A 15,627-nucleotide genomic window follows, 5' to 3' on the forward strand; every position below is an offset into this window, starting at 1 on the left:
CGACAAAGGAGGCAAGAATATACAATGGATTAAAGACAATCTCTTTAACAAGTGGTGCTGGGAACTCTGGTCAACCACTTGTAAAAGAATGAAACTAGAACACTTTCTAACACCATACACAAAAATAAACTCAAAATGGATTAAAGATCTAAACGTAAGACCAGAAACTATAAAACTCCTAGAGGAGAACATAGGCAAAACACTCTCTGACATACATCACAGCAGGATCCTCTATGACCCACCTCCCAGAATATTGGAAATAAAGCAAAAATAAACAAATGGACCTAATTAACCTTAAAAGCTTCTGCACATCAAAGGAAACTATTAGCAAGGTGAAAAGACAGCCTTCAGAATGGGAGAAGACAATAGCAAATGAAGCAACTGACAAACAACTAATCTCGAGAATATACAAGCAACTCCTACAGCTCAACTCCAGAAAAATAAATGACCCAATCAAAAAATGGGCCAAAGAACTAAATAGACATTTCTCCAAAGAAGACATACAGATGGCTAACAAACACATGAAAAGATGCTCAACATCACTCATTATCAGAGAAATGCAAATCAAAACCACTATGAGGTACCATTTCACGCCAGTCAGAATGGCTGCAATCCAAAAGTCTACAAGTAATAAATGCTGGAGAGGGTGTGGAGAAAAGGGAACCCTCTTACACTGTTGGTGGGAATGCAAACTAGTGCAGCCACTATGGAGAACAGTGTGGAGATTCCTTAAAAAACTGGAAATAGACATGCCTTATGATCCAGCAATCCCACTGCTGGGCATACACACTGAGAAAACCAGAAGGGAAAGAGACACGAGTACCCCAATGTTCATCGCAGCACTGTTTATAATAGCCAGGACATGGAAGCAACCTAGATGTCCATCAGCAGATGAATGGATAAGAAAGCTGTGGTACATATACACAATGGAGTATTATTCAGCCATTAAAAAGAATACATTTGAATCAGTTCTAATGAGGTGGATGAAACTGGAGCCTATTATACAGAGTGAAGTAAGCCAGAAAGAAAAACACCAATACAGTATACTAACGCATATATATGGAATTTAGAAAGATGGTAACAATAACCCTGTGTACGAGACAGCAAAAGAGACAGTGATGTATAGAACAGTCTTATGGACTCTGTGGGAGAGGGAGAGGGTGGGAAGATTTGGGAGAATGGCATTGAAACATGTAAATATCATGTATGAAATGAGTTGCCAGTCCAGGTTCGATGCACGATACTGGATGCTTGGGGCTGGTGCACTGGGACAACCCAGAGGGATGGAATGGGGAGGGAGGAGGGAGGAGGGTTCAGGATGGGGAACACATGTATACCTGTGGCGGATTCATTTTGATATTTGGCAAATCTAATACAGTTATGTAAAGTTTAAAAATAAAATAAAATTAAAAAAAAAAAAAAAAAAAAAAAGAAACAGGTCCTGGAGTTAAGTGGCCTGCCCAGAGTCACAGGGTGGGGCCAGGGGTCCTCCTGAGAGCCCTTACTTCCACATACATCTTTGCACACTTTTACATTCAGAAAGGAAGGCCACTCTGTGTTAGAGGGAGTGCTCAGGAGACCTGCATGATGGTTGAATCCTGGGGGAGACCACCCCCCATCTCTGCCCCATCCTTGGAACCTAGATGGTCTGATCCTTTGAGGTGAGAATGGAGAGCGATAGAGGAGTCAGGAGATTGAGGGGATTATCACTGTAATAAGGGCATCTCCCTTTACCAGTTTTATGACGTGGACAAGATACCTGACTTGCCTGTGCCTCAGTCTCCTCTTCTATAAAAGAGGATGACAGAAGCAACCAACCTGAGAGCGTTGTTTTCAGGAGTCAGTGTGTGTTGAACAGTGCCTGGCACAGATTTAGAATTCATAAATGTCACCTCTCACTGTGTGGCTGAGACTGAGGATAGTGAAGGCAGGTGAGAATGGGGGTTGTTGCACATCAGCTAAAAGCCCAGGGACTACCCCACTATAAAGGCTTAGCTTTCAGCAGAAACACAAGATTTCAGGCAGTGATATGGCCTTATTTCTTTTTCGTCCTTAAAGCCCCAGTTCACAGCTCTGGGACACAGTTGATGCCTAAGAAATGTTTGCTGCCTGCCTAGGGCTGCCCAGAGGCTGGGCGTTTGGACTTTCCTGGAAGCACAGTGGGTCCGTCTCTAGTCCAGGTGCTGGTGAGAAGGTGAACCATGGTATTCTCAGGGCAAATCCCAAGGCAGGGATAGAGATAAGGGGGTGTGAGCTGTTTCTTGAGGAGAGAAAGCAGATGCCTCATGCTCCCTTGAAGGCTGCCCATCAGGAGCCCCTAAAAAAATGGTTTAACCTCAGCCAATAAACTAAATCCATTAGAATAGACTCAAAACAGAGTTGAGCCCCCAGACCTACTCTGCCACCGCCTCCCTGCCAGGTGAGAGGTGATGGGAGTACCACAGGGATGCTGAGGCAAGTCGTGCAACTCAAGTTCCCTTTGATCTTGTCATTGCTGTTGAGGCCAAGCCCTGGACTCTGCCTCCCCTGCCTGGGGCATGTGCCTCGACAGCGTGGGACACAGGTGTGTCCCTGTCCCCCTCCCCAGTACACAGCCAGGTGGGCATTGAGGACGTGCCACATTCTGCACAGCGAGGCCTTACACAGGCCCACTGGGCTCAGCTGAGCCATGTGTGCCAGGCTGCTGCTCTCCCGCTTCTGCTGCTTGTGTATATTTGCAGGGAAGATGTTAACACTTCCTAACAAGCCTTTGTGTTCATCTAATCTCCGCTGTTTAACCTTTGACTCTCTCCCTATTATCAGTGTCTGCCACCTTTGCTGGCCAGACCAAGGGCCCCAGGAAGAGCCCTCAGCCTGGGCTGGCTAGGAGGAGGATGAGGCCGACATTCCACCCCGGTCTGCAGGCAGATGGATCGCCTTTCCCTGGGGCAGAGCTTTGGAAAATAAAGCAAACTTGTGGTGCCATTAGGATCCCCCAACCCCCACTCCTTTTGAACTGTCAGCCTTTAAGTAAACATTCTTTTCCTGCCATGGGTCCCAGCACCTTGGCGGGGAGTGAGGAACCTGGGAGGAGAGGGGGCCCTGAGAGTCCTCACTGAACAAGGGATTTCAGCAGGGAGAACAGGGCAGAAATGCTGCCTTGATGTCAACTCTGAGTCCCCAGGGCATCAGGGCTTTTGAAGTGGACTGGGGGGAGCTGCCATAAGGACCAGGCCCCTCTGAAGTATTAAAAGCCCAGTCCTCTCCAGGCCCTCACTTGCGTGTGTTTGTACCTGTCTGCAGTGTTCTCTGCGCAGGCCACAGCCTCGTGGCAGCACTGATGCCATGCCCGGGTGACAGGTCTGGTGGCCACCAGCCAGAGCCTAGGTGACACTTCCACCAAGGAAAATGCCAGACGGTCCTGTTGCCAGAGATGAGGAGGCCATTCTCAGTGCTCCAATGTAATAAGCTCCAGACCAGGATTGGGGAACTTTAATCTGACCCTACTAACTGGCTGTGAAACCAGGCAAGATAATTCACCTCTCTGAGCCCGAGTTTCCTCTTTGGTAAAGGAGGTCAAATTTCCTGCAAAATCCAGTTACAGACATTATGGGTTGGATGTTGCTATCTGGGTGGTTGTTTTTGTTTAATTTTGGGTGCACCGCTCCGCATGTGGGATCTTAGTTCCTTGACCAGGGATCAAACCTGCACCCCCTGTATTGGAGGCACGAAGTCTTAACCACTAAACTGCCAGGTAAGTCCCAGGGTTTCCCCCCCACCCCAACTAAAGGGATCATTCATGGCAAATAAATGGGGAAACAGTGGTTGACTTTATTTTTGGGGGCTCCAAAATCACTGCAGATGGTGACTGCAGCCACGAAATTAAAAGATGCTTACTTCTTAGAAGAAAGTTATGACCAACCTAGACAGCATATTAAAAAGCAGAGACATTACTTTGTCAACAGAGGTCCGTCTAGTCAAGGCTATGGTTTTTCCTGCGGTCATGTATGGATGTGAGAGTTGGACTGTGAAGAAAGCTGAGTGCCGAAGAATCGATGCTTTTGAACTGTGGTGTTGGAGAAGACTCTTGAGAGTCCCTTGGACTGCAAGGAAATCCAACCAGTCCATCCTAAAGGAGATCAGTCCTGGGTATTCTTTGGAAGGACTGATGTTGAAGCTGAAACTCCAATACTTTGGCTACCTGATGTGAAGAGCTGACTCATTGGAAAAGACTCTGATGCTGGGAAAGATTGAGGGCAGGAGGAGAGGGGACGACAGAGGATGAACTGACTGGATGGCATCACTGACTCAATGGACATGGGTTTGGGTGGACTGCGGGAGTTGGTGATGGACAGGGAGGCCTGGCGTGCTGTGGTTCATGGGGTTGCAAGGAGTTGGACACGACTGAGCGACTGTACTGAACTGAACTGAAAGGGATCATTAATCTCTGGACTGGCACCTGCAGATGAGGGGGACCATGTGTGATATGTGAAAATGGAGTAGGGTCTTTCGGTCAGCAAAGTAGGCCAGAGCCCCAGAGATCTGGCCTCTGTGATGAGTCGCACGGTTTGTTCTCTTAGGGAGATTTCTCCTTGTGGATTAACTTCCCTCTCTGGCCTGTAAGTGGAGTCAGGCTAACCCTAAAAGAGGGAGAGGTAGCAGAGGGCCTCAGTAAAGTGCCATGTAAGCGCCACTGTCAGTCCCCAGCTCTGGAAGACGGCCTTAGATGTCCTTATTCTGTCCTCGTTTGCAGACACATGCTGTTTTCTTGGGGTGCTGAGGAGGTAGCGCTTGCCTGACCCAGTTGTTTCCTGGGAGGCTTCTTCCACATGTCTCTGGGATTGATGAACTTGAAATATGAGTCACTCTAACCCCTGGTCTAATCAGGGAATTATGACTGGCCAGAAGGCCTTTCATTCTTTTCTTTCCAGGGTCACTAAGCTCTAAAATACTGGCCTTCTAACTGGCTTCCCTTCTTCCTCTTTGGTTGGGGAGTGGGGAGGACTGTGTAGAAGCTTGGCATTAAAGGGCCTGATGCCCATCTGTGGGGGTCCCCATGTTGGGTGTTCTCACGGCCTCTTGGTGTCCCCACAGGTACTACAAGAAGTTCTCCATTCCTGACCTAGAAAGATACCAGCTACCTCTGGATGAATCCTCGCTGAGCTTTGCTCACGCCAACTCCACCCTCATTATCTCTGTAAGATTCGTTCAGACTTCTTGGCCACTGTGTCAGGGAAAGGCTCCTTCTTTTGCCCACTTCCCATCTTACTCAGTTTCAGCCCCAGCAACTCCTGGGGTATGCTTGCTAGGGAACAGGCCTCTCCAACAGAATGGGATGAGCAGGCGAGGGCTCAGGAGACTGATTTTAAAATCACAGCTGGAACTGGGTAGAGGGTGATGGGGAGGGGTGAGATCCATAGAACTGGAGCTCTAGAAGGTCCAAAAGCCTACCTGTACCCCCGCGTGACCTTAAGCAAATCATTCAACCTTGTAGGCCTCAATTCCCTCGTCTTTGAATAAAGGGAGCAGAAGGAGGATTTCCCTGGTGGGCCAGTGGTTAAGACTTTGCCTTCCAATGCAGGGGGCATGGATTCAATCCCTGGTTGGGGAACTCAGATCCCACATGCCTTGTGGTTTGGCCGAAAGGGGGCAGGGGGCCCTGAGTCTGTTGGGTGGAGGCTGTGTGTTGAAAGGGGTGATATGATTGATTCATGTCTTCTCCTCGCTCCATCCTCAGTACCAGAAGCCAAAGGAGGTCCTGGTAGCTGAGTCAGAGCTGCAGAAGGAACTGAAGAAGGTAAAGACAGCCCACAGCAGTGACGGGGACTGCAAGACTCAGTAGCTGACACCTGAGCCTGACTTCTGACACTGGGTGGGTGAGGCTTTTGCTGTAGGCCTGTGAGACTTTGGGCTTGGGCCTTTCTGGCACAGGGGCAGCCTCTCTCCTCCGAGGAGCTGTCTAGGCTTTGTAAGAACTAGGCCTCAGGGCATTCCTAGCCCCGAGGTCATGGTCTTCCCTCCTGAGTAAAGTAATTCTGAGTCAGTGTGTGTGTACTACCCCCTTGTCCTCTGGTGCTTCTGCCCCCAGGGAGGGGGCTGGTGAGGACGTTTCCTTCTTTGCTAGCCTCTGGACCTTCAGTGTAGAACCTTCCACATAAAGGTATGGGTCTTAGATGGAGAGGAGGATCAGGGAAGCCTGACGCGGATCAGGGAAGCCTGACGCCAGCAGGGCAGGGCCCCAACCTGTTTGCAGCCCAGGATATTATGACACTGTGGGTGTAAAGTCAGCATAAGGCTTGCAGAGCACTGGAGTGGGGTGAAGGAGGTCACTGCAGGCCAACAGCCGCCAGGAGCCTTTCCAGGCCCCCTCCCATAACCCACAGGTGATGCCCACCCCACCACCAGGGCCAGGGGTGGAGGGGTGATGAAAGGCCTTCCTGGAGGAAGAAACCTTTGCTCTTTTGGACACTGAGCCGTGAGGCTGGTCTCACCCTTCCCTGGCATGCCCAGCCCCAAGTTTGAGTCTATTGTTCCTTCTCCCTGTGGTCTTGCTAACCAGTGAGGAACCAGATCGGTGAAGAGTCAAGCTTTATTTTTACAAAAATGAAGGTTGTAACATGTCTCAACAGCTAGCCTGAGGTTGGGCTGGCTCAGAATTCAGAATTTGGGGATTGCCTTTGTCCTTTCCTGGTTTCAAAGCAAGACCAGGCTGTAGTACTCCAGCCGAAGACCTTGGTCAAAGGTGGGGTCTGACTGATGTTGAGGTTGGTGCCACAGGGTACTGGCAGCAACCCCCGTCCTTCTAGGGAAGGGGCCACCTGGGAAGCCTGGAGCACCTCACCTCACACTTGTGCTGAGCTGGCCTGGCTCTAAGAAGGGGTGGGCCTCTGTCTCCAGGCCAGATTCTTGCTCTGGCCAACAGGGAAGCAAGGCCCAGCTGAGTTCAGCTGAGAAGCAGTAGGTCCCATCTCTCCAGCTGGTTCCTGGGAGAGACTGCACCCCTGGGTAACCCCAGTGCCCAGGAGTCAGCAGCCTTTATCTTAGGTGCCTGAGCACTGTGGTCACAGGTCTAGGAACACAGGGAGGCCGGGGAGGAGGTATCACTGAACCCTCCAGGCAGGAGAGGTCCCTGAGTAGCTGGCTTCCCTGGCCCACAGGCTGGGTTGACCTCGTCATGGGTTTTGAAAGTCCAGGACACGGAGGCTGTAGGACAGTGCAGCATAGAGGTGTCTGGTGGTGAAGCGCAGGCAGTACACAGGACTGCTGAGGGGTGTCGACGTCAGTGGGAAGGCCTGCGGGGGAGGGACGAGAGTGGCAGAAACATCCCCACTGGGAGCTGGGGGAGCCCGAATGCAGGATTTCCCGGCCTGGTGTCAAGGGACAGGGGCTACTCTAGGCTTCCTCCCGCCCTCCCCAGGCACACCCACTCCCAGTGCAGACCCTGTTAACGAGCCCTGGCATCCACGAGGCCTGCCTGCGGTGCGCAGGACACTTACATGGAGGCAGGCCCTTTGGCGGCGGTCCCACAGTCGCACGACACCATAGTAGGAGGAGCCAGTGGCCAGCAGGTGGTTCCCATCCGTCTGTAGGCAGTACAGGGTGCTGTCGTGGGGCTCCTCCCACTCCATGACACACTTCCTGTCCAGGAGGAGGTGATGCAGGGGATGTCTGGGGGTGCCCTCCGCCTCCACCCCAGCTTCCCCAGAGGCCTTAGGAAGCCATTCTGGTTGGGAGAAAGATGCCAAACCACCACATTCCTTTAAAACCACACTTAATGGGGGAAAGCCTCCTCAGTAAAGATCTCTTTCTCACCAAGTCCCTGACCCCAGGCAGGCCTATGCCTCATTTGTGCATCACGTGGCTGCTATGTGTCACCAGATTTCAGAGGCAAGGAAGGCCTCAAGCTGGGACAGAATGCTGAAGGACAGCACCCTGATGGCTCTCAAGACTCTTATCGGGGCCTGGTGCCTACAGTCTCCTGGGCCATGGGACCAGGGCTGCCGAGGTAGGGAGTCTAAGCTTACTCTGACCTTGCCAGCTGCTCTCCCAGTCCCTGCTATGGGGTCTCTGTCCCTCTCCTTGGGGCACCAGGACAGGGGTGGGGTTCCCACCGCCTGTTGTCCTGCCCCACACACTCACCGGGCACTGGCTCGGAGGTCCCAGTAGCGAACGTAGGTGTCGTAGCCACAGGACAGGAGCGTGGAAGGGGACTCGTACATGACGTCCAGCACCCCAGCCCCTGGGGGAAAGTCACTGCCCAGGTGCGTCATCAGCTGCCCACTGGGAAGAGAGGCGGGGCAGGGGATGAGAGGTTGTCCTGCCTTGGCCCACACACGCTTTTAACCTGCAAGTGGCATCAGTCCCTGGGCTCCTTCCTGAGCCAGAATTAAGACCCTCAGAGGAAGGGGGCCAAAGGAGATGCCCTGGACTTCCAGCCCTCTCCCCTGTTCCCAGCCCCTGCCCCTCCCCCAGCCGAGGCCTCAGTCAGCCATCAGCAGCCTCTCCATCACACCTGCACGCTGGCTACCCGCCACCCAGCCACTCCTCCTTGGGACGATGAATGGGCCTTGCTGAAGGGGTCGGCCCCCCTCACACACACACATTTGGTTACTTTATATGCCTTGATCCTGCAGGTCATGCAGTTCTGAGCTGCCTGAGTCCAATGCCTTAATTCCTGCCTGTAATCTGGGGCTCAAACCTCATTGGGGATAAAGACCACACAAAGGGAGAAGGGGAGTCCCAGGAGATGTTAAAACAAGTAAACACCTTTGTGTCTGGGGAGAGAAATCGCTGAGAAAGCAGCTTAGCAGGCAGGTCCCTGGTGTTCCTGGCCCGGCTGGCCCCCAGCCTGGGGCTAGCACGCCTCTGTGATCACAGCCCCCAGCCTGCTGGGCTCCAGCCTGCCCCCCCCGCCCCTCCCGGTGGCCAAGAGCAGATTACCGAGAAGAACAATTTCTTTGTGACTGTGTAATTCCCTCCGTGACCGCGGCAGTGGGCAGACCCTTCGCCCTGATGCCAGACCCCTAGCAACCACCTAGGGGGGCCTCCTGGCCCTAGCAACTACCCCTCAACATCAAGTATACCCGCTAATCCCTGTGGCTATGGGATGGGTAGAAGCGGTGAGTTTCTTCAGAATGGGGGGAATGAAGAAGGGGGCATGCTCCAGGCCGACCCCTCACCTTCACTCGGGACATGCTGGACTCTCCTGCATGGTGTGACGGGAAAAACTGGGCCGTGGACACTACACAGGGACACCCAGGTAAGAGGCCCTGCATGGGTTGGGGAAGACTTTGTGGTCTCACCAGCCCAGCCTTGGCCAACCAGGTTTCACCAAAGCAGCCACGAGCCACGTGTGTGAACGTGGGCCTTAGCTCCGGTCCTTCTGCCTCACAGACCCTGACCCTCAACCTCCGCTCTCCTCAGTGGAGCCGCCACCTTCCCTGGAGGAGGAGAGGAGGCGGCCGCAGGTTCTTTCTGCCCAACTCTGCCTTTCCCGTGAGCACCGAGTGGTGAGGGGACCCCCAGCAAGCAGCACTATTGCTGTCCAGTCAGGGCAGGGTGGGGGTAGGCCCTAAGTTGGCACTTCTGCCCCCAGCCTCCTTCCCAGGAAGTGCTGTTCCTCTCTGTGTGGTGAGGGCTCAGACAGAAAGCCTTCTCCCGACATCAGCATCTCCTAGAGATCACGGACCTCAGTGCCCAAGCAGGCCCACCAGCCATGAGGCACCACTCCTGGGCAGGTCAGAGGGGCTGAGGTCCTGGGCTTTCTGTCTCTGTCGTCCACTGGCTCCAGGCTGCTTTGCTCCACAGTTCTGCCCCCCAGATTTGGGGGCCCTGCCCCCTCCATTAGTGAGGCCTTCAAGACTGAGGAGCTCTCCCCTTTAATCTATAGAAGTAATTTCATGTTTGTCTGTTTGAAATAGAAGATGAAAGGCAGTGGAGACTGGGGGCGTGAAGCCCAGCATGGCTCCACCTGCCCACCCCTGGTCCCAGGGTTCGGAATGAAGGAGAGCCAGGCACCCGTGGACAGAAGGTCGGCAGCAGAATGACCACACCCACACCGAGTTGCCAACCTGGGCCCTGCCCAGCCAGGGTGGCATCTCAGCCACCGCTGGAAAGTGTCTTGCCAGCCTGTGCAATAAGAAACACATAACCCTACCCTCTGCTGCTGCTGCTGCTAAGTCACTTCAGTCGTGTCCAACTCTGTGTGACCCCATAGACGGCAGCCCACCAGGCTCCTCCGTCCTTGGGATTCTCCAGGCAAGAATACTGGAGTGGGTTGCCATTTCCTTCTCCAACCCTACCCTCTGGGGAGACCCAAAGGCTGAGCGAGCACCAGCCCCCAGAGACCAGGACAAGGCCCCAAAGCCCCTGTCTTGCCGGCCTGGCCTGGTCAGGGCCTGAGGAGTTTCTGCCACACTAGTTCTGACTCCCTGAAATGGCCACACACACTTTAAATGGGCCAATAAAAAGATACAGTTTCTTTTGCCTCTGGGCCTGGGACGCTCCAGGCTCTGTTGTGCAGTACCCGTGAGGTTAAGTTCAGAGCATAAACTGACACACCAGGCTCTGGGAAATGGCCCTGTCTCTTCAAATAGCAGCCCAGCGGTGCCATAGAAGCCCTGCTGGGGCTTTGATTTGGGAAAACAAACAGAAATGGCACCATGGGCCCTTCGTGGCCCCCACCACAGGACCAATTTAACTAGAAAACTCTAGCTCAACCACTGTGGTGGAGGGAGCAAGATGAGCACCAAAATAGCCCCAAACTTTGGGGGGAAGGGGGACAAAACAAGCTGTCTGTCTCCTGGGCCCCTCCTCCCGGGCTCCTTTTCTTACTGCAAGTGTGTTCTTGTAAAAACGATTAGATTGCAATTTGTATAACGTGGTGACCCCCAAATTCAGACGTTTCACCCCTTTTCTCTGGAAAGAATGTTAAGAATGCCTCTCGGCCTCTCACTGTGGGGGGCGTGAGGGAGGGGTGCAGAGCCTTGGCTGTCGCACAACTTGTGTGGGAAAGGGGCTGCCGCTTAGAGCCTCAGGCCAAGACAGGAGCAAGGGCCAGGTCTGCACTATAGACACCAGACAAAAAGTCCTTCCCTTCCCGCTCCTGTGCACAAAGCCGGGGCTGCCAGGAGCCACTGAGGGCTGGGGGGGTCTCTACCCCAGCCTCCCCCTAGCCTGACTCCAGCAATTCTCTCTCGACCCAGGGAAAGATAAAGACAGATGGGGCCGCCCCTGTGAGCCTGATGAATGAGACACAGGCTGGGGAGGGCTGCCTGAAGGAGACCTGTTCCCCAGGCTGGGCTGTCTGCAGCTTCCCAGAGGAGCCCCGGAGTACCTGGGTAGGAAAAACAGCAGAGTGTGGCTGGATCCCAGACTTTGAGGTGGCGGGGCTCAGGTGAGGGCCCTACCTACCCTGCTGCCCAGGCAGCTCCACTGAAGCTGGAGGGAAGAGGGACCACAGGAACTTCCTGACAGGGAGGAAGAAATTTAAATAAGGCACTAATAGCACCACCCCCCGCCCCCATCACCATCTTTGTCGGACAGCTGACTGGAAGTAGTTACTAGCCTTGAAGACCGGATGCCCTGTCTGGGCGAGGCCCTGAGCGCCAGGCCAGAGTTGGGCACAGGGAGGCAGTCCCTGGAAGCCCCCACCCCAGGCGGGGCCCTGCAGGCCAGGGGGCCAGGTGCCCCGCCTCACTCCGTGTTCTCCCTCACCCCGCCTCCGCGCACCTCCCTGGTGACCCATACAAAGTCCTCCTGTGCTGACCACCCTGAGATAAGACACCCAGGCTTTACTGCCTCACCCACATGTAAGAATGCCCGTGGCCCCCACACCATTTCCAGCCACTCTTAATCCTGATGCTGCTCCTTGGAAGTTCAGTTCAGTTCAGTTGCTCAGTCGTGTCCGACTCTTTGCGACCCCATGGACTGCAGCATGCCAGGCCTCCCTGTCCATCACCAACTCCCGGACTTCACTCAAACTCATGTCCATTGAATCGGTGATGCCATCCAGCCATCTCATCCTCTGTCGTCCCCTATTCCTCATGCCCTCAATCCCTCCCAGCATTAGAGTCTTTTCCAATGAGTCAACTCTTCGCATGAGGTGGCCAAAGTACTGGAGTTTCAGCTTTAGCATCATTCCTTCCAAAGAACACTCAGGGCTGATCTCCTTTAGAATGGACTGGTTGGATCTCCTTGCAGTCCAAGGGACTCTCAAGAGTCTTCTCCAACAGCACAGTTCAAAAGCATCAGTTCTTGGCACTCAGCTTTCTTTATAGTCCAACTCTCACATCCATACATGACTACTGGAAAAACCATAGCTTTGACTAGACAGAACAAAGGTCCTTGGAGGTTCTGTGGGTGTTAATTCCTGCATCTGTTTGGGTATGAGGATACCCCACCCAGTATGTGCAACCACAAAAATAAAACAATGGCTTCTGAAAAGAAAGGATGGAAGAGTGACAGTCTACCTTATCTTCGCTTCCCCTGAAGGTGTAATACAAGCTGGGCCTAACATGGTCACTGAGAAAATAGGACAGTGTGCCCTCCTTTCTTTCCACCCTCTCCTTCTCTTCCTTTCTTTGATCAATAGTCGTTTACTAAGCGCCTTCTGTACACAAGTCATTGTGCCTAATGGAGACTGCAGGGAGATGTGAGCTGAGACTTGGGCAGGGAGGGACATGGTCCCTTCCTCCATGGAGGGAAAGAAGTCTCATCTACCCGACTGACAATACAGGGGGTGGCTTGGCTGGTACCAGGAGAGAGATAAAAGGGAGTTTACTAAGGGGACATATAAAAGGACATTTCTGCAGTGAGTGACCGGCAGGGACAGAAGATGGGAGATGGCACAGGTGAAGGACCAACAACTGCAGAGGTGCAGGCCTGGGCCACCTGCTTTGGCGGGAGGTGTGGGTATGTGAAGGGAATAAGCTGACCACCACGGGCCTCCAGGTGCTCACTGCTGGAGGGTGAGGGGTGGGAGTGGCCGTCCTTGTCCAGCCCTCTGGTGAGGAGGGTGAGAGACTGTAGGAGGCAACCTCAGTTCTGTAACTGAGGTCCCAGATAGAACCGTGGAGACCAGGAGAAGCCCACTAAGGCTTCGCCGGCCCCAGCCCTGTCCAGTGAGCGGGAAGGGCCCTTTCCAAGCACAGGCCCCTCACATGCACGTGTGTGCGCGTGCACAGCTCCAGCACCCGCCTGCGCACACGTGTTCAGACACAATGGCTCAAAGGCTAGGCAGCCAGGCAGCCCACTTTGTACTGCTAACAAGAGGACCGTAATTACAGGAAGGGGCAGCCGGGCAGATAAAAGGATACAAAATTTCAACATCTGTTGCCATAAAGGGATAAGGAGAAGTGAAACGCAAAGTATCAGTTTGGTGTCAGCAGGCAGAGAGCCAATTTCAAAGAGTTCAGGGGGACAGAGGAGACAAGAAAGAAAAAGGAAAGGGGTAGGGGGAAAAGAAAGAGAGAGAAAGAAATTACAGGGTTCCTTAAAGAGGTAAAGAAAAAAGAAAATGAAAAAAGCTGTCAGTAATACTTTCAAAGGAGAAGGCACATACTTAAAGAGGGGCAATTCCCATAATCACCCTGACTGAGGACCAAGCCCCCCCGCCCCAGGTGGAGGGTCAGGGGCAGAGACAAATCCACACCTGGGCAGGATGGGCACTAACAGTGCCCTCAGAGTGGCCCAGCCTGAAGTCAGGACCCCAGTTTTTTCTGCAGACAGAAAGGGGTGTAGCCCGGCACCCTTTGTCATTCCAATGCTGTAGGATGCTGTGACGTGTATCTCCCATGTTCGGTCCAGGGTTCCAGGATAAGTTCCAGGCCACATGGTGGCCAACAGGGTGACCCCGTGAATGCTCTAAGGGTCACCATCTCCAGCCACAGGGGTGAGGGTCAGGGAGTGCCTCGTGGTAGAGGTCTATTCATGCTAAAGAATGAGCAGTGTTTCTGTAGGCAGAGAGGGGGTATTTCAGGCACAGGGGTCAGGTAGTAGAGCAAAAGCCCAAGGGAAAAATACATGGTGTCTGTCAGAATATGTGAGAATCTTCTCTGCCCCTGCCTCTGTTGAGAAAGAGGAGACTTAGGGGCTTTAGGATGGAAATGGAGGAGTCATGGGGCACCAGGGATGAAGCTGGCCAGAAGGGGAAGGGGAGATGAGGTGGGATTATGCAGGGGTGTGAGTCACACACATACTGAGCAGTGCACTACCTAGCCAAGGACTCAAACCCTCAATGCCCTAGGAGGAGCCAAGGCACCAAAACCCACCCCCTCCTTTCTTCCTTACCCAGCAGTTTCTGGCTGGCTTGGAGCTATAGCTGGCCCCCTGGGAAATCTCCAGAGCCGAGTGAGACCTCAGGCCTCTCCATCCTGGTGCCCACGTCCCCACTGCCTCATCTCAGGGCACCAAGGCTAGATCCAACTCAAACGCACCTTGGTAAGGGCAGAGCCAGGGGAAGCTCTGTGTGTGATGTCAGGCCAGTCAGAACCCCCACCCACCCCAGGGTCTTCCAGCAGCAGGAGGTGTGCCCCACACAGACACCACCATTCCTGGGACAGAGCCAAGGGCCCTTAGCAAATGCAGACAGAGAACACTAGATGGGCCTTCATTTCTCCAGACTCGAAGTCAGGAACAGGATGACTTTGGCACAGTTCCGCAGGGCCTAACTAGGGATATCTCAGTGGCGGGTGAGTGGCAGGGTCAAGATAGAGCTCCTGGGGGCCAGGGATGGCCTGAACACCATCAACCCTTGGAAACAGGAACACGCCAGCACATCCAAACTGGGGGAAGGACTCTTATCTTTCTTCCCATCTGGTTTACACAGGTTAGAAGTCCCCTGCCGCTGGGCCCAGCCCATGGTCCACAGCTCTGAGAGAGAGGCAGGAGAGGAAGAACAGTTGGGGACAGCCAAGCTCCCTGCCATCCAGGCAATGTCTTGGTGCCCACGGCCGCTCTCAGACTGGTGTGCTCCAGCTAGCACCTCGCTTCCTCGTGCCCTCAGAGGGAGAACAGAGGCTCTAGGAATCCTGAGGCACAGCGGGCTTGAGGGAGCCATGATGACCCTGAAAGAGGTCCTCAGACACTGATAAGCAGCCTAGGCTGCCTGAGGACCCATTCCTGAGGCACAGATGGATGAGGGCACGCTGGTGCCCAGCAGGTGCCTACGCCTCTGAGGTGTGTCCCAGCCCCCACCACCACCCTAAGGGCAGCCTCTGGAGGGGCCATGCTCTGAGCAAAACTGCCCTCCAGTGCTCCTCCCCCCAGGATGAGCACACACATAAAAGAGAAAATCCCGGCCCTCCTCAGGTTTCAGCGGTGACAGGTTAAAAGCAAAGAATCCACCCAGCACTGAGCACCGCCCCGCCACCAAGTCCTGCCTGCGATGCTGCTCCACCTTCCAGATTGGCCTGTCAGTCAGGCTTTGGTGTTATTGAAAGATCAAACTCTGTCCTGCCTGTTCATTACCTTAATCCTATTTTCTACATGGCTTTATTATCTGCTTGGGCTTCTTTGGGAAAGACAGCTACAGACAGTTGTCCTGTCCATCCATTTCCTCCCACCAAAAGTGGATGCCTCCATCAGGGCATATTCCCCCTCAGTCCCTGCACCGCTGGTCCTCAAGCTTCCCTGAGGACAGAAGAGGTG

At 53.7% G+C, this 15,627-nt stretch overlaps 2 protein-coding genes across 9 annotated transcripts in view; one reads left to right on the forward strand and one right to left on the reverse strand.

The window, feature by feature from the left end:
* DPCD (deleted in primary ciliary dyskinesia homolog (mouse)) overlaps nt 1–6,022 on the forward strand; it is a 24,253-nt gene extending 18,231 nt beyond the window's left edge. For both annotated transcript variants that reach the window (XM_006053156.4, XM_025274038.3), the window contains 2 exons: nt 5,074–5,176; nt 5,717–6,022. In XM_006053156.4, the coding sequence (XP_006053218.1) occupies nt 5,074–5,176; nt 5,717–5,821 (208 nt within the window). In that variant the 3' untranslated portion in view covers nt 5,822–6,022. The remainder of the gene's footprint in view (nt 1–5,073; nt 5,177–5,716) is intronic.
* Nucleotides 6,023–6,550: 528 nt separating this feature from the next.
* FBXW4 (F-box and WD repeat domain containing 4) overlaps nt 6,551–15,627 on the reverse strand; it is an 83,301-nt gene continuing 74,224 nt past the window's right edge. For 3 of the 7 annotated variants that reach the window (XM_044935198.2, XM_025274030.3, XM_006053152.4), the window contains 3 exons: nt 8,119–8,259; nt 7,476–7,617; nt 6,551–7,271 (listed from right to left, as the gene is read on the reverse strand). In XM_044935198.2, coding sequence (XP_044791133.2) covers nt 7,152–7,271; nt 7,476–7,617; nt 8,119–8,259 — 403 coding nt within the window. In that variant the 3' untranslated portion in view covers nt 6,551–7,151. The other 4 variants (XM_044935201.2, XM_025274036.3, XM_044935199.2 and 1 more) reach the window with 3 other exon arrangements.

The sequence above is a fragment of the Bubalus bubalis genome, chromosome 23, assembly GCF_019923935.1.
Source record: "Bubalus bubalis isolate 160015118507 breed Murrah chromosome 23, NDDB_SH_1, whole genome shotgun sequence".
NCBI lineage: Eukaryota > Metazoa > Chordata > Mammalia > Artiodactyla > Bovidae > Bubalus > Bubalus bubalis.